The sequence below is a fragment of the Phaenicophaeus curvirostris genome, chromosome 1 (genome assembly GCF_032191515.1).
Source record: "Phaenicophaeus curvirostris isolate KB17595 chromosome 1, BPBGC_Pcur_1.0, whole genome shotgun sequence".
Taxonomy (NCBI): Eukaryota; Metazoa; Chordata; class Aves; order Cuculiformes; family Cuculidae; genus Phaenicophaeus; species Phaenicophaeus curvirostris.
In genome coordinates this window covers 136,826,666-136,851,607 of record NC_091392.1, presented here as the reverse complement: position 1 = coordinate 136,851,607, position 24,942 = coordinate 136,826,666, and the positions used below count along the sequence as shown (strand labels likewise).

Genomic DNA, 24,942 nt, shown 5'->3' with positions numbered 1-24,942 from the left:
CTATATTATTTATAACTTCTTTAAAGGGAATATAGCTGCAAAGTTTTCAGAAACATTTAAAATGAGTCTGCGACACTTCGTTCTATAAAATTTATGTCATATCAACTAATAAATTTCATACATATATAGAGGCATGCTTAATACAGTTTTGCTTGCATGGCTGTTTCATCTTTGTTCCTTGTTCCTCATCAACCTTGCTGTGCCAACAAGAGTCCACATGTAGACAAATTATGAACAAAAACTAACACTTTTCCAGTCTCCTTGCTTTCATTTAGCTAAACATATCAAAATACCAGCCAATGAATGAAATGTAGATGAAAGCTGACAGAACTAGTAAATTACTCACATAATTCTGCAATACAGCCATTTTTAGTGAAACACTTAAAGCATAGAGGAAACCTATGTGTTTTTATTTTCATCTATATGTGAAGCATTATTTTTCTTACTGAAATTCCACGGAGATGAAGGTAAACATGAATGTGTGTTTATTAAATTGTTGAGGGACAGGCATGATAGAAAAAGTACTCCATTCATACAACAAAATACTCTTCTATCTAAATAAAATTTGAAGTGTATATATATCAGTTGCTGAGAAGATTACCATCTTTATTGCTATTCTGAAAGAAATTGTACTGTACATCAGTTTAAATATCAAAACATCTTCACAACACATGAATGAGCGAGCCCCTTTATAGCTACCACTTTCAGCTATGAATAACATATTTTTAACATGGTTTGTAAAACCACTTGGTATTTCTTTAACAATACTAATTTTCCATGTTAATAGTTGAAATGGACTGATGTATATTTTACTGCACAGACAAAGTTTTGTTTAATGAAATATTAAAGTGTTTTGTGGTTGCCACTTCAGGGTTTTTTTTAACAATAAAAATGCATATTTTGCTTCTTTCTCTTGAAAATTTTCAATAAACACAACTTCTAAGATGATCTGAGTTTTGTTTGATTTGTTTATTACTTTCTGGTTTATATGATGGTTGATATCTTTTGTATACAAATTCATCTATGTCTTGCAAGGGAAGAGAAAGAAATACTTCAAATTAAAGGCTTTTGGGAAAAAAAGGAAAACAGCTTAAGAATCTTTATTTTTCCAGGAGCAGTGTCCACCGAAGTATCTATGTGCATTATTAATATTTTTTGTTTTGCAATATTATTACAATTTATTCAAATTTGTTCATAATAGTCTCAAAATAATTTCTTATTATTAGTCAAAAGCAGATTTTATTATGGAGAATTTGGGCAAAACCCATGAGCCTGAACTGGTAAACCCCACTCATTCAACTGAAACCCCACCCACTCAAGTGTTTCACCTTCTGAATCTCTTTGGTCTGATTATATCAACATATGACCAATACATCAGCATGCAGACACACTTTTCTGTGCTAATTCCCATTTTAGCTAATATAATAATGATGATGATAACAGCAGTAGCAATTATAATAATTTCATAAGCATTGTAATAATAATAGCTATGATTTCAGATAATTGGAGAGTTATGTGGGGAAGCTGTAACATATTTAACTCTGGAGAGCAAGGAAAGAATATAAACTGGCTGTTAGACCACCAGAATTCTAGCTTGTATTGTTGGCTCCGGCATTTAAAATCTGTTCTATACTGCAAAAAAGTTACTGGCACACAAGTTAACCAGAAAGTCATCCAAATGCAGGCATCACTTTTATTACCAAAAAAATGCTTTTGTTGATTATGAAATCCTCCAACTGAAATAGATCTCCCAGTGAAATTATCTGCAACAGTGATCTTGCTACTCCTAAGCACATTGTTTAGTTGATCTGTTTATGTAAGCACGATGAACATATTTCCTGAGAATTTTGTTTCTGTGGTATAAGTAAAGCTTGATTTCCTATGCATTTATGTTCTTCCTTCCTTAAAAGCCTTGCCACTACTAAAGCAATGACATCCTCTGCAGCTTGGAGTGGCAGCATTGACAATTTGCAGATTGTTGGAAATAAAGGTTTAAATGTAAGAGTTGAGTGATATATGCCTTTTCTTCAGTGGCATACTGTCTTAAATTGTTGTCCTCTGCTAAGTAGTTACTGATGTTCCCAGAACAGTTTAACACAAAAATGCCTCAGCTGAACCACGTCAACCTAAAACTATGTTGCAGAGACTTTGCGGGGCTGGAGCACGTCCCATACAAGGGCAGGCTGAGAGGGCTGGGGTTGTTCAGCCTGGAGAAGGATCCGAGGAGACCAAATAGCGATCTTCCAATACCTGAAGGGGGCCCACAGGAAAGCTGGAGAGGGACTGTTTACAAAGGCTCGTACTGATAGGATGAGGGGCAGATTAAGGCTTAACATAAGGAAGAATTTCTTCATCATGAGAGTGGTGATGCACTGGAATGGGTTGCCCAGGAAGTTGTGGATGCCCTATTCCTGGAGGTGTTCAAGGCCAGGTTGGATGGGGCCTGATCTAGTGGGACGTGTCCCTGCCCATGGCAGAGGGGTTGGAACAAAATGATCTTTAAGGTCCCTTCCAACCCAAACTATTCTATGAGTCTATGAATTACATGCAATGGTTACCTCATTTCTAAGTTACTGGCAAAAATATACTTTGTGACTACATGGATGTTGATATAGATATATATGAGAATACATATAGCACTCTGAATAGCACAAGCTTTCTGAAAACATTAATTTATTTATCTGGGTAACAAGTTGCCAGACTGTGTGAGCCTGTAGGGGTTATGGTTGCTTCAGGTAAGTTATGAGGTACTGCATTCAGTTTTGGGCCTCTCACTACAAGGGGTACATTAAGGCACTGGAACATGTCCAGAGAAGGGCAATGAAGCTGGTGGAGCAGTCGGAGCACAAGTCTTATGAGGAGCGGTTGAGGGAGCTGGAGTTGTTCAGCCTGCAAAAGAGGAGGGTGAGGGGAGACCTTTTTGTTCTCTAGAACCGCCTGAAAGGAGGTTTTAGTGATGTGGGTACTAGTACCTTCTGCCAAGTAACAAGTGACAGGACAAGAGGAACCGGCCCCAGGTTGTGCCAGCAGGGGTTTAGATTGGATAGTAGGAAATTTATTTTTACCGAAATTGGAACAGACTGCCTAGGCGAGTTGTGGAGTCACCATCCCTGGAGGTGTTCAAAGAGATGTGTAGATGTGGCACTTAGGGACGTGGTTTAGTAGGCACAGTGGTGCTTGGCTAATGGTTGGACTTGATGGTCTTAAAAGGACTTTTCCAACCTTAATGATTCAATGAAGAAGGATGTTGAGGCTGTGGAGCAAGTCCAGAGAAGAGCAACGAAGCTGGTGAGGGGGGCTGGAGAACAGGTTTTATGAAGAACAGCTGAGAGAGCTGGGGTTGTTTAGCCTGCAGGAGGCTGAGGGGAGACCTCATTGCTCTCTACAACTACCTGAAAGGAGGTTGTGGAGGGGAGGGTGTCACTTCTCCCAAGTGACAGGATGAGAGGGAATGGCCTCCAGCTGTGCCACGGGAGGTTTAGGCTGGATATTAGGAAAAAATTTTTCACGGAAAAGGTCATTGGGCACTGGCAGAGGCTGCCCAGCAAGGGGGTTGAGTCACCTTCCCTGGAGGTGTTTAAGGGACGGGTGGATGAGGTGCTGAGGGTCATGGCTTAGTGATTGATGGGAATGGTTGGACTCTGATCCTGTGGGTCTTTTCCAACATGGTGATTCTATGATTCTGTGATTCCTCAGCTGGCGGTGAATCCCATTTATCTGGGCCACCGCAAGCCACTCCGGAGTCATTTTGCCTGCGCTCCAAGGCCTCTCCCCCACCCCCAGCCGCCCCCCCCAAAGGCGCCGACGCCCCCCCGCGGGCCGCCCGGCCGCGGCTCCCGCAGCCCCTCCCTCCCGGCCGCTCTCTGCCGCCCCCTGCCGGTCGGGCGGGGTGGCGGCGCTGCCTCCCGGTGGCCAATGTAGGGGCAGCGCCGCCAGGGGGCGCGCGCGGGGCGGCGGGCGGGGGGCGAAGGGGGGAGGATGCTCCCCTCGCCGTGAAGCCGGCGCCCGGCCCCGCGGCTCCCGCCCGCCTTCCCCCGGGGCGATCCCCCCCGCAGCCGCCGTGCGAGGGAGCCTCGGCGAGTGTAAGTCAACCCGCGACCTCCTTCAGCAAGAAAAGAGGCTTTAATCCCGCGAGCAGGCGAGGCGGAGGCGGCGGGCGCCGTGCCCCCCGCACCATGCCCGGTGAGTAGCGCCGCAGGGATGCTCCTGCTCCTTCTCCTGCTCTTCCCGCGTCCTCCCCGCCGCCCGCTCCCTCCTCGCACCCCGGTCCGGGCTGGGGTCTCCGCTGCTGGCGCGGTGGTGCCGTAATTAGCAGCCTCAGATTAGGATTTAAGCCGCCCGGCTGATGAAGGAGCTAAACTCCTTCACGCGTCCTGCTCGCACGTACAAGGCTGGCCTGGCCGGGCCTCGGCGGGCGTTCCTGGTGGGTCTGCAGGGGGGCGGGCTGGGGTGGGCGCCCTCAGCATCAGAAGAGTCGGAGAAACCCTTCCCCTGTTCCTTCTTCCAGCGCTGGTTTTACTCAGTTATCCTTAAAGCTGCCGAGGGACCGGTTTCCGTCATAAACTAGAATAGAATCATAGAATATAATCACCAGGTTGGAAAAGACCCACGGATCATCGAGTCCAACCATTCCCATCAATCACTAAACCATGGCCCTCAGCACCTCGTCCACCCGTCCCTTAAACACCTCCAGGGAAGGTGAATCAACCACCTCCCTGATCAGGTGCAGGTGCCGCTGCGTCTATTGAACATTCTCTCAAAACCGAGGGAAAAAAGTTTAGCGGCAGCTCCCGAAGTTGGGTTTGTTGAACCTTTTGAAGGGTACGGCAGGCATAACTTCTCGGGTATTTGGCCTGGTGGATCCAGGGTTAATGTATGCAGAACCTCAGCCCTGCAGGCGGATGCAGAAAAGGAGTATGCAAATAGAAGGATTATGGATTTGTTTCAGTAGTTTTTTTTTTTTCTTGAAAGAAAGGTGGAAAGACTGGAAATACTCAACATAATGTATCAAGTCCCTGTGCTGTCTTTGGATTGCTTAAGCAGTTATTAATAATTTTTTTCTGAACTGGTTTGTTACTGTGTCTGAACTCATTTTGTGAGCTATATGTGATGATTATTTGCATATTGTGGCATTTGGTTTTTCATAAAGAGCATTTACTGACTGTTGAATAACAAAATTTCAGGGTCTTGAAGCAGAACGTAGCTGTTCTTAATGGAAAGACAGATAGTAAAAACTACATAAATGAGAAACAAGTCCTCTTTCTGTAGCCTTCCAAGCTAAAGGTTGCAAACCGGTCTACTAACGTTTAGTATTGTTTTAATAAAGGGTAAGAGAGAATTTGATTTAGGCTCAGACAGAACTTGTTGGACCAAGAGAAATATTTCATGCCATTAAATGTCAATTTATATTCTGTTATAAAAAGATTTGTGTAAAGATGTTGGTTGTGCCATAAATAACGTAAATGTTTCTACCGCTGGATCCAAGCTGAGGAAGCATGGGAATTAAAATGGCCAGCTGCCATTTGTTTACTATGGCAAGAATGGGCTCTTTGCTGAAAACTTGCATAATAATTTCTGCTGGTTGTCTGACATAAGTTATTGTCTGACATCATTATTCATTGTACCTACTTAAAATACTTCTTGACTGCTTTGGAGGTTGTGGGTGACACCTGGAGTGGAGCTTTCTATTCCAACTGCTTCTGGTATGAATGTGCTAGGTCAGAGAAGTGAGAAGGCCTGTTGCTATCTTTATCTTTGCAGCAGTCTAACACATATTCACCGAGTCTTGCTTCTGGGGGAAGATGCGTAGGGACCTGTGTGTGGGAGGGGGAGTAACAAAACAGTGGTTAGAAAACATTATGTGATTTGAGGCTGCATTGTGTCCTTGTTGCTCGGGGTTTCAGGAAGGTGCTTCAGGCTCAGCGGGCACAGGTCCAGACTGCAGCCTGACTGTCCTGCAGATTGCGTCTGAGGTAGAAGCAGGGAGGTGACAAAGGAGCAACAGATGGTACCAGGGAGGAATCTGGAATTTAAGGAAGCAGTGAGACAGTGTTGATTAGTATGAAGGGCGGTGCATCCTGGGCACCTCACCAGCCTGTTGGAGGCTTTTAACTATCGGTTTATATATTCTTATTTTTACGCAAAGGATGCCAATGTGTTATTCAGAGTATGCGTGTAGGAAACTTGTAGCATATGACTCTCTAGTCTTCTGCAGCAATTTTGGAGTGGGCAACTCGGCAAATTTGAATTGTTACTCTAGGATCCACAGCTAGAGTACATTCATCCTTCCTCCATCTATCAGAAGAAGGACTGAAATATGTTTAAAAAGCTATTTCTAGTTGGAAAAACCAGACCGCATTCTACTTAAACTTGTCTTGAAGCTGTCAGGTGCATTCGGTTCATTCAGTGTTTGTTGTTATGAGTCATTCCTGATTCTCAGCGGGTATCTGGTGCCTGTTCACTTTCTCTCTTTTTTCTTTGAACATCAAAGTGAACACCACCCTGTCTGCTTGCTAGCTGGGATTCTAAGTTAAGCTTTTAGCTGCCCCAGAATTGGTTTTCAGGCCTATTGAAGAATTTTGCCTCTGGCAGTGTTGTCAGAGGTACTACTGCCACTTTAAGTAGCATAAGAAGTTGGTAATCATGGCTAAATGAATTGTAACAAGTTTCACATGAAATCACTACTGACTGTAGTGATTCACATTACTTTTGCTGTCTTTTCTGTGTTGCTATCTGTAGCTGCAGAGCAGGTTCTAAAGTAACTCACTAAAGTTATCAGCTTGAAAATCTTTGGTTTGTTCTGAGAAACTGTTGTTAGGTGCTGCTGCTGATTATAGTGATTTCTAAATTTGCATCTTCATGTGCTGTGTGGTAACCCAGACAAGAGAAATGACCAGATTTGTAAATTCATGTGATGTAGTTTTAATGTGAGTCTAATCATATGCTTACTTTTCTCATAACTCACTGAGAGTCAATGTTGTTAGCCAGAGGGCTCCATAGCTTGAAAACAATTTTCTTGAAAACTTCCTGCTGTTCACACTAGGTGTTTTCCATGGAAAATTGTATTGTAATTCAGTGCAAAGAACTGAAAGAAATCCATAAAGCTACACTTGACACTTATAAAAAATCCAATACAAATGAATTTAAATATCTAAACCTTTGGCTTTAAAACGTAAAAGAGCAAATCTTCTTTTTCAGTTTGAAGTCAGTGAGTGAAACCCTGTGTACATTAGCTGTTGTAATGCCACATTGTCCTTAATTTCAGTTAAATAGGAACTTTCAGGTAAACAATCTACTTTTACAAATTTATATGAGAATCTGATCCTTAGTTTTCAGTTATAAAAATAAAGTATTTATCTATAGAGATGAAGTTATAAAGAATATTATAAACTATGTAAGTCAAGTATACTTTTTCCTTGAAAACAAGGATTACATCAAAGAACAGGTGATGATAATTTTTTTTTTTTATTTAAAACAGCCTATGGATCCTTAATGGATTAGGGATGCCCTAGTATGGTTTTAAAATATCTAGGACATACTTTGTATCAGAAATATTTGAATTTTGCATTTTTCAGTCGATATTTGATCATCCCTTTAATTGTCTCTGTAATTATTCACTCTGTTAAAAAGGCTGTAATACGTATCCCACATCTGATTCTTCAGAGAGATGATTATTGTTTCTTTATTGTGTGAGAGTTTCTTAGAAGTTCTATTTGTTTGGCAGTTTGCTTCCTTGAGCAACTTTAGCCTGACAGGTACAGGGCATGAAAGCATATGTAGTATGTGGTAATTTGCTTTACAAACTTGCTGAACTATTTGATGAGCAGCTTGTTTATTTATAGATGTATTACTTATGTGAAGATTCAACTTCTGTAGCGAAAATAATCTGCAGAAGCAATAAGAAGATTATGCATTCAGTTTTGTGGTTGTTATTTAAAACGGTATTTGAAGATTTAAACTTCCACTCATTTCACAGTTTGATTTTTGTATTGACCTACCTCCCATGTTCCTCTCAGTAGTTGTTTTATTACCTCTACTTGGCTAAAATGCCTGTTGCCTAACACAAAAGTGCTTTTCTTTGCTGAGTCTTTGCATCTTTTGAGAATAATTTTATTGCTGAAGTAGCCTTCAGTGTTTTTTTGTTTGGTTTGGGTTTTTTTTTTTTTGTATGCTTATATTTATTCGTTTAACCTTTTGGAAAACTGCAGTAGGAGCAGTTTATTGAACAACTGTCCTTTTAAACCACTCCATGTAAGCAAATCCTTATTCATTGTTTTCTGGAATGCCCATAATTTGCTTGAGCTGTTTGGTAATGGGAGATTTTGAAAGCTCCTTTTTTTTATTTGTTTCTTCTTGAAATTGTTATTGAAAATATCATTGGAGTTTGCCTACTTGAGGGATCTGAGACTATTCTAAGTCTGGATGAATGACTCTTAGGTTTTTTGGCCAAGTTTAGCGCTACTGGGTTTCTCCTGAGGTGCAGGGATCTGTGGCAATGTCAGCAAACATAAGGTGTACGTGCTTGATTCAAACTCAAGCCTGGCAGGAGATGAGTGGGAGGTAGAGAAAAAAAGTGGGGGAGAAGACAGTACACCAGTAGGTCTGTAACTTCCTCTGGATTTGGAGAACATGAAATATGAAAATACTTACTACCTGAGAGCTTCTCACTGATACCAACCATACTTCACTGCATACCTTAATGTTAGGTTAGAGGTTTGAACTCGTTAATTTTGGCATGCTGTGGCTGAGGCAGCCATGAGGTCATTTGAGGGGCTCTCTGCAACTAGTTCTGTGGGATTCTTTCCTTGTATCTTTCACAGAGCCTGGAAACTGTATGACAGTGTTTTTGTTTGGTGGCTTTAATTTATTTAACATAATTGCTTGACCCTTAAGATGATGGTGGTTTTAAACAAGTAGTTCAACGTAAGTATTTAAGGAGGGTGTGTAGAGCTCAGTGGAATTGCCCTCATCCCAATGACCTGCTCATCATCTTCTGGTTAATTTTGCAGCCTCGAAAGCTGAGGTCTTCCTTCTGCTCTGAGAATGCTGTTCACCTTTCTGAATCATAGGTTCTGTCTCTCCCCTGGAGAATCCCCATAATGGTGGTTCTGTCAGAGGGCAGAGCTGAAGAATCAGCCCCTAATGATACCACTACAGGCCTGGTATTTCTACAAAATGCATAAATGTGTGCTATTGTACAGGAGTGTGGCTTGCTTTGTTTTTTTTATTTTTTTCCCCCATGTTTCCCCTCTTTCCTGATTTTCTTGGAGTAAGTTGAGGTGGGGATCCATAGCTTCTGGGAGGTGTACAAATCTCTGTAGCAATTTCTCTGCATTTGTTCAGCCAGCATCAGTTACTCCAGTACAAAGAGGACAGAGGAAAGAATAATGCCTGTTGGGCTAATTTGGTGAGGTCACAGAAAGACAGGCATTTCTGCCTAGTACTTAACATCCTGGGGGTTTTTTTCATATAGATTGTATTATACTATGTTAGTTAAATGTAAAATCTAAATGTTTATAGAGTGAGTTTTTCTTGATTGGCATTGTGTTTGGTCAGTAAGACTTGAGGAATTATTTGTCTAAAGGTAATTCACAAACTTTGTGCCTGTTGTTATGTAAATCAGGCTGACAAAAAAATAGTAAAATTCAGAAGCATACGTTCTGCTGTCATATTCACTGGATTTTCTATTCAATTGAGTCTTCTGGGGGAGTTAGAGAAAGAAAAGAGCTTATCACAGGAGCTGCAGGTTGTTATAAACCGCAGCCTGTTGGTTAGCTGGAGGAGGGAGATTGTAGGAACCTGCCAAAAGAGCTTATGTCAAAGCTGTAGCAGTGACTCTTCTGAATATTTCCTCACAGTAACGGATCAAGCCTTTGTGACCCTTGCTACTGATGATGTGTACTGTCAAGGTGCTCTGGTTCTCGGACAGTCATTGAGGAACCATACGACATCTAGAAAATTGGTAGTGCTAATTACACCAGAGGTTTCCAGTGGGATGAGGTAAGGATTCATGTATTTTTGGAGGGTGATAATGTGCAAGAATAAACAACAGCATGAAAGATTTTAATAGGCTTCCTGTGGATTTCACAGCATTATGTCTAGAAGCTCCCCTTTGGCTAGTGATTTCTGAAAGGAGTCTCAAATAACATCCATGATTAAGAACATAAGCCTAAAAAGAATTCACTTGCAGATGTAGGGCTTGTGGGTAGAAGTTGTCTTAAGCTCATAGTTGGGGACATAAGCTGAAAGTTTTGGAACTAAGGTTTCACTGTCTTGCTTTTGAGAGTAAATAAAGACACTAATGTTCCCCTCACCCTCAAAGTGTTCCTCTTTTAGAAAGAGCAAGAAATGTAACCACCTGTGCCTCGGAACTCTCCAGAAACCTTAGGAACACAGTTTTGGATGACTAATCTTAAAATATTGGTCCACAGCTGTCTTGATTAAAGAAATATGTATTTTTGCTGTTTTTTTTTTTATTTTAAACACTTTCCAATTTCAGTCGTGATTCTACAGTCACTACAGAATGTCATGTATAGAAATCTTGTTAGATCTGGTGAACTCAAGCCTTGTTATTTGGGGGACTATGTTGCTTATTAGAAGAAACATACCATGCCATAGCTACTGAAACTCTTAGTTCCACTATGGCTTAGGAAGTATGCAAGCTCCTGATTTCTGTATGTCATGTGAAAGTGTTTGCAATGCATCTGGCTCAAGAAACATATTTTACCATTTTTTGATGTGATTACATGTACAGAAATCTGATTTTACAGGCTTTTTAAAGTATGGATTTTCTTGGAACACTATACTGTATACATTTGATACCTGGATGGATATAAAGTCCATCAGGATTTTTGTTCCCATTCAGTGGGAAAAAACCTTTATGATATATATTTTTAATAACTCTGAAATCCAGAAAATCAGCACAAGGTTTTCTTTTTCTGTGTTTGACATCCAGGACTTCATAGTTAATAGTATAATGTGTTTAAAAGACTTCTTTCTGATGTCTGGAAGGAGAATTACCTACTTCAATATCACCTATAGAATTCTCATGAAAGGCATGCGTAGAAAAAGGATGTCTTCCTGTAAGTTTCATTTGAGGTGATTTGTAGTAGTGAGCAAGTGTGTATTGCCCGTTTCAAGAGGTGCAGTCTAGAAGCTGCTTTTGTATGGGCGTAATAGGTGCAAATGGCTGGGCTGTCAGTGCGTGCCACATCCTGCACAGTGCACAGGAAACACAGTGGGGTGCTGTTCTTCAGAGGTATTGTGCAGGAAGAAAGCTGCTTGAATCTCTGTGTTTCTGTAGGAGATTAAGTAACTAAAAATAAGGATTGCTTTCCACTCCATACAGCACCTGTCACTTTTGAGATCTGCTGATCCTGTAATGGAAGAGGTGATAGTTTATGGCCTGATTGATAGCTGCCACTTCAGCAGGCTGTTTATGAGGGCTTTTCACTTTTGACTTCTCATTCTAACCAATCAATCTAGTCTTTGTTATTGTCATAAGAAATGTTGTACTGTGTGTCACTGTTTTCATGCCAGAAGTGAACTCTGATGAACCTCTATAAATTCCCTTCTTTCTCTCCACTGCTCACTCTGGTAGGTCTGTCCTCCGCAGCGTGTTTGATGAAGTAATCGAGGTGGATGTGCTTGACAGCGCTGACTCAGTCCATTTGGCTCTGATGCAGAGGCCAGAACTGGGTGTAACCTTCACCAAGCTTCGCTGCTGGACTCTTACTCATTATAGCAAATGTGTCTTCATGGATGCAGACACTTTAGTAAGTAGAGTGGGAGCTGTAGAAGTGTTTGTGTCTGTCTTAAATTGCTACTCAAGAGTGTGAGATGCTTCCTCGTCAGGCAGCCTACTGGCCTATGAAGTGACCAGATTTACTGTTGGTCACAAGGTCACAGCAGCTCCAGCTGGCATGTTTTGGCAATGCTCACGGTTTTGCTGGCTGCACAGAAATTAAACTTATGTTGAGAGTAGCTTCAGGGCTGTCCTCAAAAGATATCACAAACACACTCTATGCAAATAGGCTTCTGGCAGATGTTTAAAATAGATCTGTATCATATACTTTAATTTGGACTTATTCTGGTTAGAAAGGCAGACCAGTTTTAAAATGGAAATATGGTGTGTTAGAATAATTAAAGGGACCCTCCGGAGGGTCTCTGAGGCTCATGAAATAATTTCACAGGATTTGTGCTTTTTATCAGAGAAATCACAGAGAACCACAATTAATGTTACCTTATTATATTAAACATGGAGGTTCTTAACCCTAGCATATTTTGCCTTGCCACTGTTTTTATGCATTGCAAGCTATGTATTTGCCCAATGTGTCAGTTTACTCACTTGGTGCTGATTTAGATACTCATGTTCTAGAAAAACTTTTGCTCGAACAATTTTCCTTTTTTTCCTACTTTCTCTAAGGTACTTTGCAATGTTGATGAATTATTTGATAGAGAAGAGTTTTCAGCAGCTCCTGATTCTGGCTGGCCTGACTGCTTTAATAGCGGCGTATTTGTGTTCCGACCTTCTTTGAAAACTTACAACCTACTGCTCCAGTTTGCTGCTGAACATGGCAGCTTTGATGGTAAGGGGCAAGGCATAAGAGATGAAGTGGAGAACATAAGATTCCTTCTCAGTAAGCTGTTTTTCAAAAGCTTCCATGCTATCTAGCAGAATGGAGGAAAGCAGGAGTTCTCTAGGCTTTATGTAATTGTGCCCCCACAAAAAATGAAGGTGCCTCTTACACAGTGCTTAAGACCCATTGACTTACCGTGGACTGTGCTTCCCAGAAAAGGGCAACGAAGGGACGTTGTGTCTGAGTGTCACTCAGTAAGTTTTAATTTTGCTGTCTGGTTTAGGAGAGAGAAATACAACTGATCTTCAGCCTTCTGCTCTGAGAGAGACCCAAACCCTTACCTACTTCTTTCTTCATATATTACAATAGGACTCCATTTATACTGAACTTGCATCGGAATTGATCAGGTATTATTCACTTGTACCTGCTCATGTGGCCATATTGTCAAGTCCAAGGTGCAGTCCCATGAACACACCAGTCTCACTCCCATCCTTGGATGTGAAATTTTGATGTAAGTTTGAGTCTATGCATGATTATGATAATACTGTTTTATACATTCTTTAGGGGGTGATCAAGGCTTGTTGAATAGCTTCTTCAGCAACTGGGCAACAGCAGATATTGGCAAACACTTACCTTTCCTCTATAACTTAAGCAGCAATGCTGTGTACACCTATGTTCCTGCTTTCAATCAGTAAGTAGCAACGCTTCTGACTGAATGTAAACCTCTAGTTTGTAAACAAACATTCTGTTATAAGAGAGGATAATAATGGCATATTCTGTTGATTATAAACTACATTAGTCACAAATAGTGTTATATAAAAATCATGCTGTAAAAGCTTAAGTACAATACGAATATCTTGCATCTGGACAGAGAGAGTCCCAGAGTTGGTTACATTGTCACATATGTTGTTTCAGTGAAGCTTTTCTCGTATTTGAAAAAATGTAGATTACTTTAGAATTATGTTCTTACAACTTTACTTTGAAATTTGTTCCTTTTTTTTTTTCATGTCAGTTCTGTGGGAAACAATTGGGGGTTTTAATTTTTTTAAACAATTTCTTAGCTTGTTCTGTGAAACAAAACTCATATTGAGTGTGTCACTGTTGCAAAATGCCAAAATTACTTCACTAGTGAGAGTAAGCACATTTCTTTAGCAGTTTATTTGGACTAAAAAAAATATTTAATGTATAGACCTGTATGTTTAATCTCTACAGTTTTGGTAGAGATGCCAAAGTTGTTCACTTCTTGGGAGCAACAAAGCCCTGGAACTACAAATACAACCTTCAAACAAAGAGAGTTATGCAGGATGGCACCACCTCTGGATCTTTTCATCAGCTGTCATTTCTTGCCCTCTGGTGGAATATATACAGTGCCAGTGTATTGCCTTTGTTAGAAAAACTTCAAAAGATGGAAGAATCAGAATCTGAGGAATGCAAGGTAACTAATAAGGAGTCAGTGGGAGTATGCTGGAATCATAACAAAAATGAAGTATTTTTTTGCTAAAGGAATCAATTATATGGGGAAGTAAATTATCTGTTGATTGGTATTGGCAGTGATTGCTTCCAGAAGCATTAAACTGAGCAGTTTAGAAAGGATTTTTAGTACTATTTCTAAAGATTTCCCCAAGCCTGCTTCTTAATTGATGAAGTATTTCTGTGTGAATGTATGTATATGGATTCTGCAAATTAAACACAAAGCATGGTACAAATTTGCCAGAAAAAGTGATATCTGGCTATGAAATGAGCGCTTTTGACTTTTTGAAGCTAAGCTGATGTAGACCATCAAACTGACCCTTCAACTATAGTAAAATATGCTTTTTCATAACTGAATTGTACCTTGCTTTATGAGGGTCATAGCAAAGAAATCAGATTTGCAAAGACAATGTTAATTGCATTTCAGGATGTTTTATACAATACTCCTATGTTAACAAGCATTTAAAGCCTTTGCCCTTTTTTTTTTCTTCTAGAAAGGAAATGCAGAAATGTAGGGTTTCCATGAATAGAATGAAAGAAATCTGTTGATAAATAGATGTCTACTTGGAGAACAGCAGCATAAAGTAATGCTTAGAAGTACAATTTTTAATTTTGTATCCAAACATGACAATTTAGATTGCTTTTATGCATATATATAAATATTTTAGTAATACTTTTTTAATATTAGACTATTACCATCATTGAGCTAATTGCATGATCCCATAAGATGAGTTGGAAAATTACCATCAATGCTTCAGAGAGGAATTTGGTTTGTTAAACTCATTGCAAATTGGAAAGCAGAGGAAGGGAATGGCTTGGTTTTGATCTCATACTTTAACATGTCTTAATTTTTAAGACATTGTGCAGTAAAGAAATATTTCAGCTACAGTAACGTGAGGGTAGATATACCTCCTGACAATGCTGGCATACACATGAATGCAAAAATCTGAATAGCAACATGCTCTGAATCTGGGACCACAATTTTTTTTTTTTAAACATATTTACTTATTCATTTAATGTTGAAATCCCTGTAAGGAAGTGAAACTGTTGTAAATGAGATACTAATTTCCTGCAAAATTGTGTTTCAGTGGTGAGATGTTCTTGTTTTTGTTAGCACACTTTCAATGGAGTTGAAATTACACTGAAAAAGGTCAGTCCTTATGTGGCCAATTCACTGCAAATGCCTGTGCCTCCAGAGCAGACGTATGAAATGCATCCCACAGTATATTCACCTGAGGAACTCACTTTCAAAGCTGTAAGTATATTGTACATTACTGTACACAATAACAAAGTGAAATAGTATACTAAACTGAGATTTTTAAATTAAACTGCTGATCTGGGAGATGATATCTTCTTTGATTTAGCTCTAGCTATTCAATTTTCTTGCTAGCAGCAGAAATAGTCTTATTTTCTTTAATCTTTAGTCACGTGTGCATGATGTGTCTGGAGGCTGAATGTTTTCATTGAATTTTATGAGGAGATTGCCTACTGAAAGTTGTTAGGTACTTATTAAAGCATAATATAAAATAAATCTGTTGCCAAAGTAATCTTTTGAATGTTAATAGTCTTGTGAATTAATGTATTTTAAACTAGATTTTTTTCTGTCACTCCTCTGTAGAAATCACTGGGTTTTTTTCCAGAAGTGTTGACTTGGGAAACTTTATACAAATTTCTGTGATTTGGGCACAGATTGCCTTAAAAGAATACACTGATGAACATTTTTTTCTCCCTTCTTGTATTTGTGTGTTTCTATTTGGGTGTTTCTGTGGCACTGACTCTCCTTATTTTATAGTGAAATTAAGCTGGACATAAGAGCACAATGTTTCTACAAGTGAAAGTCATTGTGTGTTGTATGATAAATGACAATATAGCAAGGTACAATGGAGTGAAAATAAAATCAGTGTTCTAATGCCATCTGTTGTAACTTGCGGATTACTCTCGAGTAAGATGAAGACAGTTTTTATTATGTTCAATCCTTCATCCCTTTAGACTATATTTACCCCATAAAGTAAAACTGTAGCTTTCCTTCCTTTCTTTTCCACCCTGAGTGTGGAGGAGCTGAAGGAAAACTGCAAACCTTCCATCTCTTGAACTTAAAACATCCTTTGCAAGTATGTTATTCTTATCTTGTGTGCCTCATGCATCAGTCTCCATTTGAAATACTCAAAACAAATAGAGACTGATTTTCAAGGTATTTGTCTGGGGTACACAAATCATAATGCTCACTTAAAGTAGCATCATTCAAATTAATTTTTATTTTATAATTTCAGTACGTTAGGATTGGTTTATCAGAAGATTGTATTAATTGGAAATTAATAGCCTGATACCCTTCTTATTTAGGAACACCATCATTCCAGCTTGTTTATCTTCAAGCTTCAGTAGTTTTGTGGAACTGTTTTGGTTTCGGTGGAAGAGACTTCAGAATGGGGTCTGTCTACTTATTTGTATTTGATATCTGGCAAAGGCAAATATTTGGGGCAGTATTTTTGGAACAGGCCGGTTTACCTTTGTTTTGGAACACAGTGTTCTGTTCTTGTTCGATACATATAAAAGTTCAGGAGTTATAGAGCCAGCTATTATTCGAAGATGAGATTTTTCTCATTGAAGTTTGGCCTTGTGAGTGATAGACATCTACTGTAAGCTAGCTTTCCAGGCTTTTTCTGTAGTCACTGAAGAAAGGTTCAAGGGTGGTTGTCAATTTTAAGATGAGAAGAGCTGCCCTCCGGAGGTACTTATCCTAGATTGATTATAGCAGGAGCTTAAATTCAATGCTGTTTTGATAGTTAAAGCTGGATGAGATGAATTTTGTCCTTGGTGATAATGTGTTTTGTTCGTTTTCATCCAATCCACTGCTTTCTCCTACCCCAACACTGAAATCGGTTTGTATTGTATCATTCTCATGATAAGGAAACTGTGAAAAAATAATCCCCTAATAAAACCTCAGTGACTGTATTTTAGCAACCTGTATGTGAAGCTGAACAAAGCAGTTCTCATGTCCAGCTCTCCGAGTCTGACAGACCTTCAGAACAACTCGTATTTCATCCTTCATTTCAGGAAACTTCAGAACTGGTACATGTAGCATTCTGCATAGCATATCTGTTGATAACTGCATGCATGTCTTTGCTGACAACGTCATTTTGGGAAAACTCAACTAATTATGATGCAATATGCAAATAAATTCTTTAAACTTTTAGCTATGTAATCCCTTAACTGCTTCCAATAATGGGATATGATCCTTTTCTAGTTTTCATTTAAAAACTGGACGTTTTTAAATGAATATTTTCCTGTGCTAGCCTCCAAATAATAAATGCATGTTGTTAATTTTGGCCTCCGGTACTAATACAAACAAAGCTGCTTGGGTTTTTAGGTTGTGTTTTGGGGTGTTTTTTTTACCTACTGAAGTGATGTTCCCAACCAAGTGGAAAATGAATGTACAGTGAGTTGGGCATGGACCACTGCATTTCTCTGTGGGCAGTGTGACAGCGGTGCCTGACTTGGCACTGATGGGAGTGACACACTGTCAAGGACTTGTGTCTTGTAAGGTACACAACACTGCCATTTTCCTAATGTTGTCTTTTGTATGATTGTGAAGCACCACAATGAAATATTTGAAGACTGAGAAGTAAAACTGTAGGTTAAATCGTAGCTCTTGTGCAGCCAGGGCTATCTGGGCTCCAGCTAAAATTCTTGATTTCTAAAACTGTGATGATTCTTGTTTTCTTGTTAATGACATCCAAAGCTGTTGGTAAGTCTTGCCAATGGTAAAGAAAGAAATCTTCATGGATTACTGCAGTATGTATATAAGCAGCCTAAAAATTAAATACCAAGTATTGTTACATATTTGCATATAAAAGGAGCAAACATGCTCTTCAGAGTGTTTATTCATGTTTAAAATTGTGTACAGATTGGGACTCAGGTGGAGATACATATGGAAAGATGCAGTTGCCTAAGCATACAGTGTTATCTTGGCTGTTTGAAGTACCTTACCTGGTCTGTAGATGCGGGTCTTGCACAAGTCCTATGCCTTATCCACTGTAATTGGCAGCTGTGATGATATTCCAGGACATTTAGGCAGTTTCAGCCACTGATTCCTGCCCAGTAGGTTTTATTCTGAAACATTTCTATATTGAATTTGTGAGGACTTAATGTGAAGGCCATTCTGCTTGATTTCAGTTTTGTTTATAATGTGAGATGAGTTCCTCGCCTTGGAGCCTCTTGGAGTAGCTACTGAAAGTAGGCTTTCGGTAGCTGCCTTGATTAGTGCTTTTATATTTCATCTTTAATACTGGTTATAATTGTTGAGATGTTCCAGTTTTACTGGCATTGGTCAATCATGGACACAGTTTTTCTTCCACGTGCTTGGAGTTATCACTAATAACACATCTTGCATTTGTACACTTATGATAATTAGATCTTGCATTGGACTTCACAACTTTGTACTGTCGTTCAAAATGAACTAGTTAGCGTTATAATGAATAGTGTCAATCTTTTAATTTATATTGGTAATGTACCTCACATCTGCTAAATACTACTGATCTCGCTGGAGATGATTTAAAACAAATGACCAAAAATTCCTGGAACTTATGTTCATATGAAAGCCTGTTTTATCTGCGCAACTTTTGGTCTCCATGGTTACACTTTATTGTGTGAAATATTCTTCTCTGAACAGGCTGTATTTGTAATACTGTCATTGTGTTGCTGATGAGTTTATCAAGATCTGAGTTAAGCGAAATAAACATTTAGTATGTTTAAAGATGCCACGACAAGTAGTAAAACCATGAGAAAACGAGGTCACGTTATCAAAACAAGAATTAATATTTGAATAGTTTGTTTTATTGTTTTAACTGGGACTGTAGAAAGATGAAGTTTGACATTTAAGATTAAACTTCACAGCACTGAAATGAGAATAACCCAATGACTGTTTTCCTACTGTTCTGCTTCCCACAGGATGAGGTTGCCCATTCCATTTTGGAGCTGTCCATTAACTTCAAACCAGAAGAAATAAGGCCGGAAGAGGAACGGAGAAAATGGGAGGAAGGGCGCATGGACTATATGGGGAAAGATGCTTTTGAACATATCAAAAGGAAATTGGATGCATTTTTACTTTAATATAGAGTGTACTCTAATTCCCATCATGATCTATGTTTCTTCTATAAATGTAATCCTTGAATACTTGGCTGTCTTCATAGTTCATTTGACACCAAAGTTAAAGAGGTAGATATGGATCCTCATATATTTTGGGGAAATATTAACAAGTGTAGACTTCTGTTTTTTCAGTTCTGTGCCTCATCTTTATTGTTATGCATGTCATTTTCATTGTTCCCCCTAGTGCCTTCTCAAGTATAATGAATAGTACCCTCTGAGTTTTAACTTTCATATTTGTCCCTCCTCCCTGCCACTTCCCGTGGCATTCTCCAGAAACAGCCATGAGTTTGAAATATGTTGGAAGTTTAGATTATTTCACAAGTTCAGATTATTTCAGAAGTATTTTTAGAAATATAAACTATATATAAAACTATTTCAGTGAAAACCTTGTTCTTGAAACCCAGTTAACACTTTTAAGGCAGCCATAATGTAGACTTCAATATAAGAAAAAAGTGAGGATATTAAATCCTGGCCTGACGGGACTCTGCAACAAAACTTTTAAAGTATGCTTAGGAGTAAAGGAAATTCAGATTTTGTCTAAGATCACTAGTGGATGTTCTCCCTATAGGGACTATATAGGAAGCTGTTTAGCTTCATTACCAGAGTGGTATAAAATGCTTAAGATAGACTGGTAATGTTAACCTTTTATTTTATTGCTATAGGATACTGTTGGATTTTTTTAAAATAATGTTAACTTTACTTGCGTATTCAGAGTTGCAGAGTCAGAGGAAGCAATGCTGACACTATGGTGTAAACCTTCTGGTGCTTTATATCAATTTGTTTACAGTACCCCAAACTGCAGTTGGCTAAGGTGTTCTCATTTAGCACGGTTGCCCCAAATTGCAGGCAGTTTGAGTGTGACTGAAAGCACAATTGGCACTTGTTTTAGTAAACCAACCCTTTGATGGTCTTTTAAACAATAGCAGTGTGGGAACTAATAAATCTGAGTGTAGTTCCTGAAAAAATCTGCTGATGAGTCTCCATTATATTAAGTAAATTTATGGGGGATTGCTTTGTGAATTTAGGTAAATATATTTGTCTCATCTCAGAAAGTTTGTCTTAATAAACATGGAAAAAGTAACACTTTTTGAAAAAAAAAAAAGCTTGACACGCATGCTAACGTGTTAACAGATTTGACACAGTTATTGATGCCACTCCATATTAGAATATGAATTCTGCAGGGCTGAACTTTTAAAGTTGTAAAGGACTGATTTTGTAAAGTCCTGATGCAGGACTTGAAACATGTTTCAGTCTTAATATGTCACCAATTTTGGTACAGATATACCTAAGAAAATAACTTGAGAATTCTGTTTAAAAAATGATGTAGCATTATGCATAAGAGAGATTTTCTCCAGTAGCATCTAGAGCAAAGGAAGGCTGAGAGGGAAGGAATTTTTGTTTCTTTTTGCTCCCTCGGAAAAGGATGGAGGGTAGTGAATGACTTGCTCAAATTAGGAAAGGAACACCAGAGTCAAAAGGTCCCCTAAAGGAACCAAAAATATCCTTTGAGTATTTTAGAATGGCTTTCTAATGTTCACAATAATGTATTTGCTTTTACTTTTGTGGGGTGTTTCTGATTTTATCTAGTTCTTTATTTCTCATTTATTCTAAGCACTCCTAAAATGGGAATTTGGTGGGTCTGCTGAATTCAAGGCTTCTAGTTCAAGTTAGATGTTTAGGGTCTCTGAAGTCAGAGAAAGAGAGAGAGATGTTCTTAAGACGATTCTTCTCGTTGTCTCCATTGATCATAAAGGGACTCTCAAGAGCCTGCCTCTTCCGAGTAGATAATCTTCACATGTTAACACAGGTAGGTGCATTGTACCTTGTGTATGGCCCAGTGCAGCAGTGTGTGGAGATTACAGCAGAGGAAGTTCTCTGTTTTGTAAGCATTATCATTAATGTATTTCGAACAGTTTTTAAAGACTGTATAAAACTCTAGTCAACAATGTGAACTCATGCTTCAGGCACCTGTACTTTTTACAGTAACTATTAGGTCTTACTGGACACGTTAATTAGCTCATGGGAGAAAAATTACTGACATGAAATCAGTAACTGAAAGGTTTTGAAATAGACATATGAATGTAGTAAAAGGAGCTGTCATGGAATACATTTGAAAGTGCTGATGTGTTAAATGGATTATGTGTGGATTATACAATGTTTTGCAAATAGATGTAGTATGTTCATGTCATGGAAATAAAATACAAATGGAAAGGATGTATGAAGTCACGTGCTTGTCAGATGATGCGGGGTTACAGGTTTTTTTTTTATTGTGCTGGGGAGTATTATTTGTGACTGGTTACTTTAATGTGCTTTTTAAATTTTATTAAATTTTTTTTGAGATGTTAGCACTACCAGCAGAGCAGAATTAAAAATTGTGAGTTATAATTATTTCTGCAGACATACATAATTACAAGATTTATCATTTCTTGAATAAGCACAAGGGCTAGTAATTGGCTTATTGCATCCAGAGGGACCTTGACAGACTTGAGAGGTGGGCCTATGTGAACCTCGTGAAGTTCAACAAGGCCAAGTGCAAGGTCCTACACCTGGGTCAGGGCAACTTCAAGCACAATTACAGGCCGGGCAGAGAATGGACGGAGAGTAGCTCTGAAGAGCTACTTGACTGTGCTGATGAGTGGGAAGCTCAGCATGAGCTGGCAGTGTGTGCTTGCGGCCCAGAAAGCCACCTGTATCCTGGGCTGCAGCAAAAGAAGTGTGAGCAGCAGGTCAAGCGAGGTGATTCTGCCCCTCTGCTCTCATAAGACCTGACCTGGAGTATTGTGTTCAGTATTCCTTCCCCAGCACAGGAAGGATCTATTAAAGCAAACCCAGAGGAGGGCCATGGAGATGATCAGAGGGCTGGAGCACATCTGCTATGAGGAAAGGCTGAGACAGTTGGAATTGTTCAGCCAGAGAAGAGAAGGCTCCGGGGAGAGCTTATAGCAACTTTGCAGTGCCTGAAGGGGGCCTACAAGAAAGAGGGTAAGGGGCTTTTTATCAGGGAGTGCAGGGATAGGAGGAGGGTTAATGGTTTTCAGCTAAAAGATAGTAGATTTAGATTAGATATTAGGAAGAAGTTTTTTACTATGAGGATGGTGAGGCACTGGAACACGTTGTCTGGAGAAGTCATGGATGCCCCATCCCTGGAGGTGCTCAAGGCCAAGCTGGATGAAGATTTGAGCAATCTGATCCAGTGGAAGGTGTTCTTGTCCATGACAGGGAGATTGGAACTAGATGATCTTTAAGGTCTCTTCCAACCATTCTATGATTTTATGTAAAAGTATAGCTGTGGTTAAAATCCTGCCCAAATTTGTGTAATGTCTTCACACAAAAAATATTTAACTAGCTACAAGTAATCTAGTGGTGTAGCGGATTCTAGCACAGCATTGGTATCACCAGGGTGTGAAAAGGGAGAATTTTGTGAGTAACTCCAGAATTTGCAAGTGCTGTGCTTTGTGCAGCTTTCTGTGCTCTTGCAGACTTCGTTCTTAAATCTTGAGGCCACAAGCACGTCTGGGGGATGTTTCCATGAACCACAAGGCTGAGGTGTGCTAAGATGAAACGTGGCTTGGAAATAAAACTTAGCAAGCTTCACTCAGAAGTCCTTCCATGTTAAAGTGTGATAGAGCCCCAGCTACATTTAGAGTAAAGGGGAGTTAAATGTAGGCTTTTTGGCAACACCATTCCTCCCTAAACAAGACTTTAGCACTTTGGAAGGCACTGTAGAATAATAACCTCCATGAAATGTAAAGGAAAAAAAAATGGCACAGTAAAATGAGAATGGCTGTAGATCTTTTACCAGCTGATCTGTGTGCATGTGTGTGACTCGAGTTTTGTCAGTATTGTTTAAGTCCTCTTGACCTGGGAAGCAGCTGTAAGGATCTTGAAAGGCCAGACTGTGACCTGATGCTGTGCGACTGACTGTATTTAAAGAGGACTGCTTGTGTTTTAAACAAAATGTGCTGATTCTTTTTCTGTCGTGTGCCTAGAGTTATGTACTGCTAGACTTAGAGGGTTATCTTATTTGCCATACAACTGTTTTAGTAGGTGCTTTTCATGTATAAACAGGCGATAGTGTGGGTGTGCTACAAGGAAAATTCTTGAAAATTTTAGACATGTGGGTTAATTTCCTAGACTACAGGAAAAGGAGATTCTTGTTCTTGAAATACCGCTTGACTTACTGCCTAGTGTCTTGTGAGGACCTTTCCAACTGGGTTGTTCTTGTGAAGAAAATTCCTCTCTTTCTCTCTGTAGTTCAGTCAGCTCACATCAGTTGTTTTGTAGGGCTGGTAAATAAAGAAACACCTATTTTTTTTGTTTTTATCCTTGATTTTTCTGTCCATGAATGTCATGGGTTAGTAGCAGGTGGCTTTACACATGTGCATGCTCCTGCAATTGTCTACTTGTTCAACAGAAACAAGTCTACAGCATGCCTGTATTTATTCATTCATTTATTATACAGCATTTATTCCTTAATGGATCTGATTCTTTTGTTTTGCTAATCTATTACAAACTGTTTTGATTCCCGTGTCTTTGAAAATAACATGAGAACTGCCTGTTTTTGTAATTAACATCTCTAATATTCTTACCATTGTATAAAAGTATTTAGAACAGTTTATGGAAAAAAAAGATTTGTATATTTCATTGCTTTTCCCTCATTTTTTTTCTTTGTTGTTTTGGGATTGTATTTCTGTGGTTTTATTTTTTATTTATCAGTCCCATAAATGAAATTAAGTGCATAGCAGTCAATTCTTAAATAGCCTGCAAAAATACATGTCAGTTAATACTAGTCATTGAAGTAGGCTGCCAGCTGGTTTATGCATAATAGTTTCTTTGGCGCTGGCAGTTAAAAGGCGTGACACTCAAGCAATATGTTACATCTTGGGATAAACTTTCAACTTGTAATAACAGCATGCCATAATTATAGAAAAGGTATTTAAAAAAATACAATGATAAATAATTGACTTTAACCATTATAAAAACCAACTGTTCAAAGACAGACAATGATATACTATGAATAAAGGAAAAAAATACAGTTGCAAGCATTTTTTCCTGAATTTTACTTTGACTGTTGTCAGAACCCTTTCAACTTCAGCAAACTGAAGAGAAAAAGAATGTAAAATTCTAAGACAGCCAGCCTCTGGCTTGTGATTATTTTAATACTTTTCCTACTTCAGGATGGCATGACATTAGCTGCCTTGGAGAAGTGTTTGTTCCCTTCTATGCTGTTCTAAAGTGTTCTGCATCAAGATAAATAAGGGAGGTTTTCCTTTTGATACATAATATCAGAAACAGGTGACTTGTTTTATTTTAGAGAAATACAATTTTCAAAGCCTTCTCATAGCATTAAATTCTTGGAATAAAATTGATTGCATGTGATGGGGGCTGCCTGTTTTCTTTTTGTCTAGTTTAAGGACTTGATTTTTTTAAAAACCTCCATAAACTCTTTATATGTTCAAACCTTTTACTTACAGCTTTTAGACAAATGGCACAACAGAAGCCAGGGTTGTTTGCAAGATGTAGTAACCCCACTTATCTCAGAAATGTGGGATTAAGATTTATTTTTGAATATTCTGTTCTTGCTTTCAAAAAAATCTTAGTAAGGCAGTAATACGGTAATTCAAAGAGAAACCAGATTTTTAATAAACTTAATTTTTATGGACTTTTTTTAGATGTAACATTACAATCAAAGCAGTCTACAAAGTCCTACTAATATTTTATTCAGTTCAATGCATTTATAATATGTGTT

The 24,942-nt window shown here is 38.9% G+C and overlaps 1 protein-coding gene across 2 annotated transcripts; it reads left to right on the top strand.

Annotated features, from left to right (window-relative positions):
• The first annotated feature begins 4,101 nt into the window (after window positions 1-4,101).
• Window positions 4,102-21,435, top strand: GYG2 (glycogenin 2). Of its 2 annotated transcripts, XM_069875448.1 has the most exons (9): window positions 4,102-4,182; window positions 9,858-9,999; window positions 11,600-11,774; window positions 12,425-12,587; window positions 13,143-13,269; window positions 13,791-14,013; window positions 15,163-15,303; window positions 17,007-17,117; window positions 18,996-21,435. In XM_069875448.1, the coding sequence occupies exons 1-9, from the start codon at window positions 4,176-4,178 to the stop codon at window positions 19,155-19,157; spliced, it is 1,251 nt and encodes a 416-aa protein (XP_069731549.1). In that variant the 5' UTR covers window positions 4,102-4,175; the 3' UTR covers window positions 19,158-21,435. The 2 variants fall into 2 exon arrangements, with proteins under 2 accessions (XP_069731549.1, XP_069731557.1); XM_069875456.1 differs by lacking the exon at window positions 17,007-17,117.
• The last annotated feature ends 3,507 nt before the right edge of the window (window positions 21,436-24,942 follow it).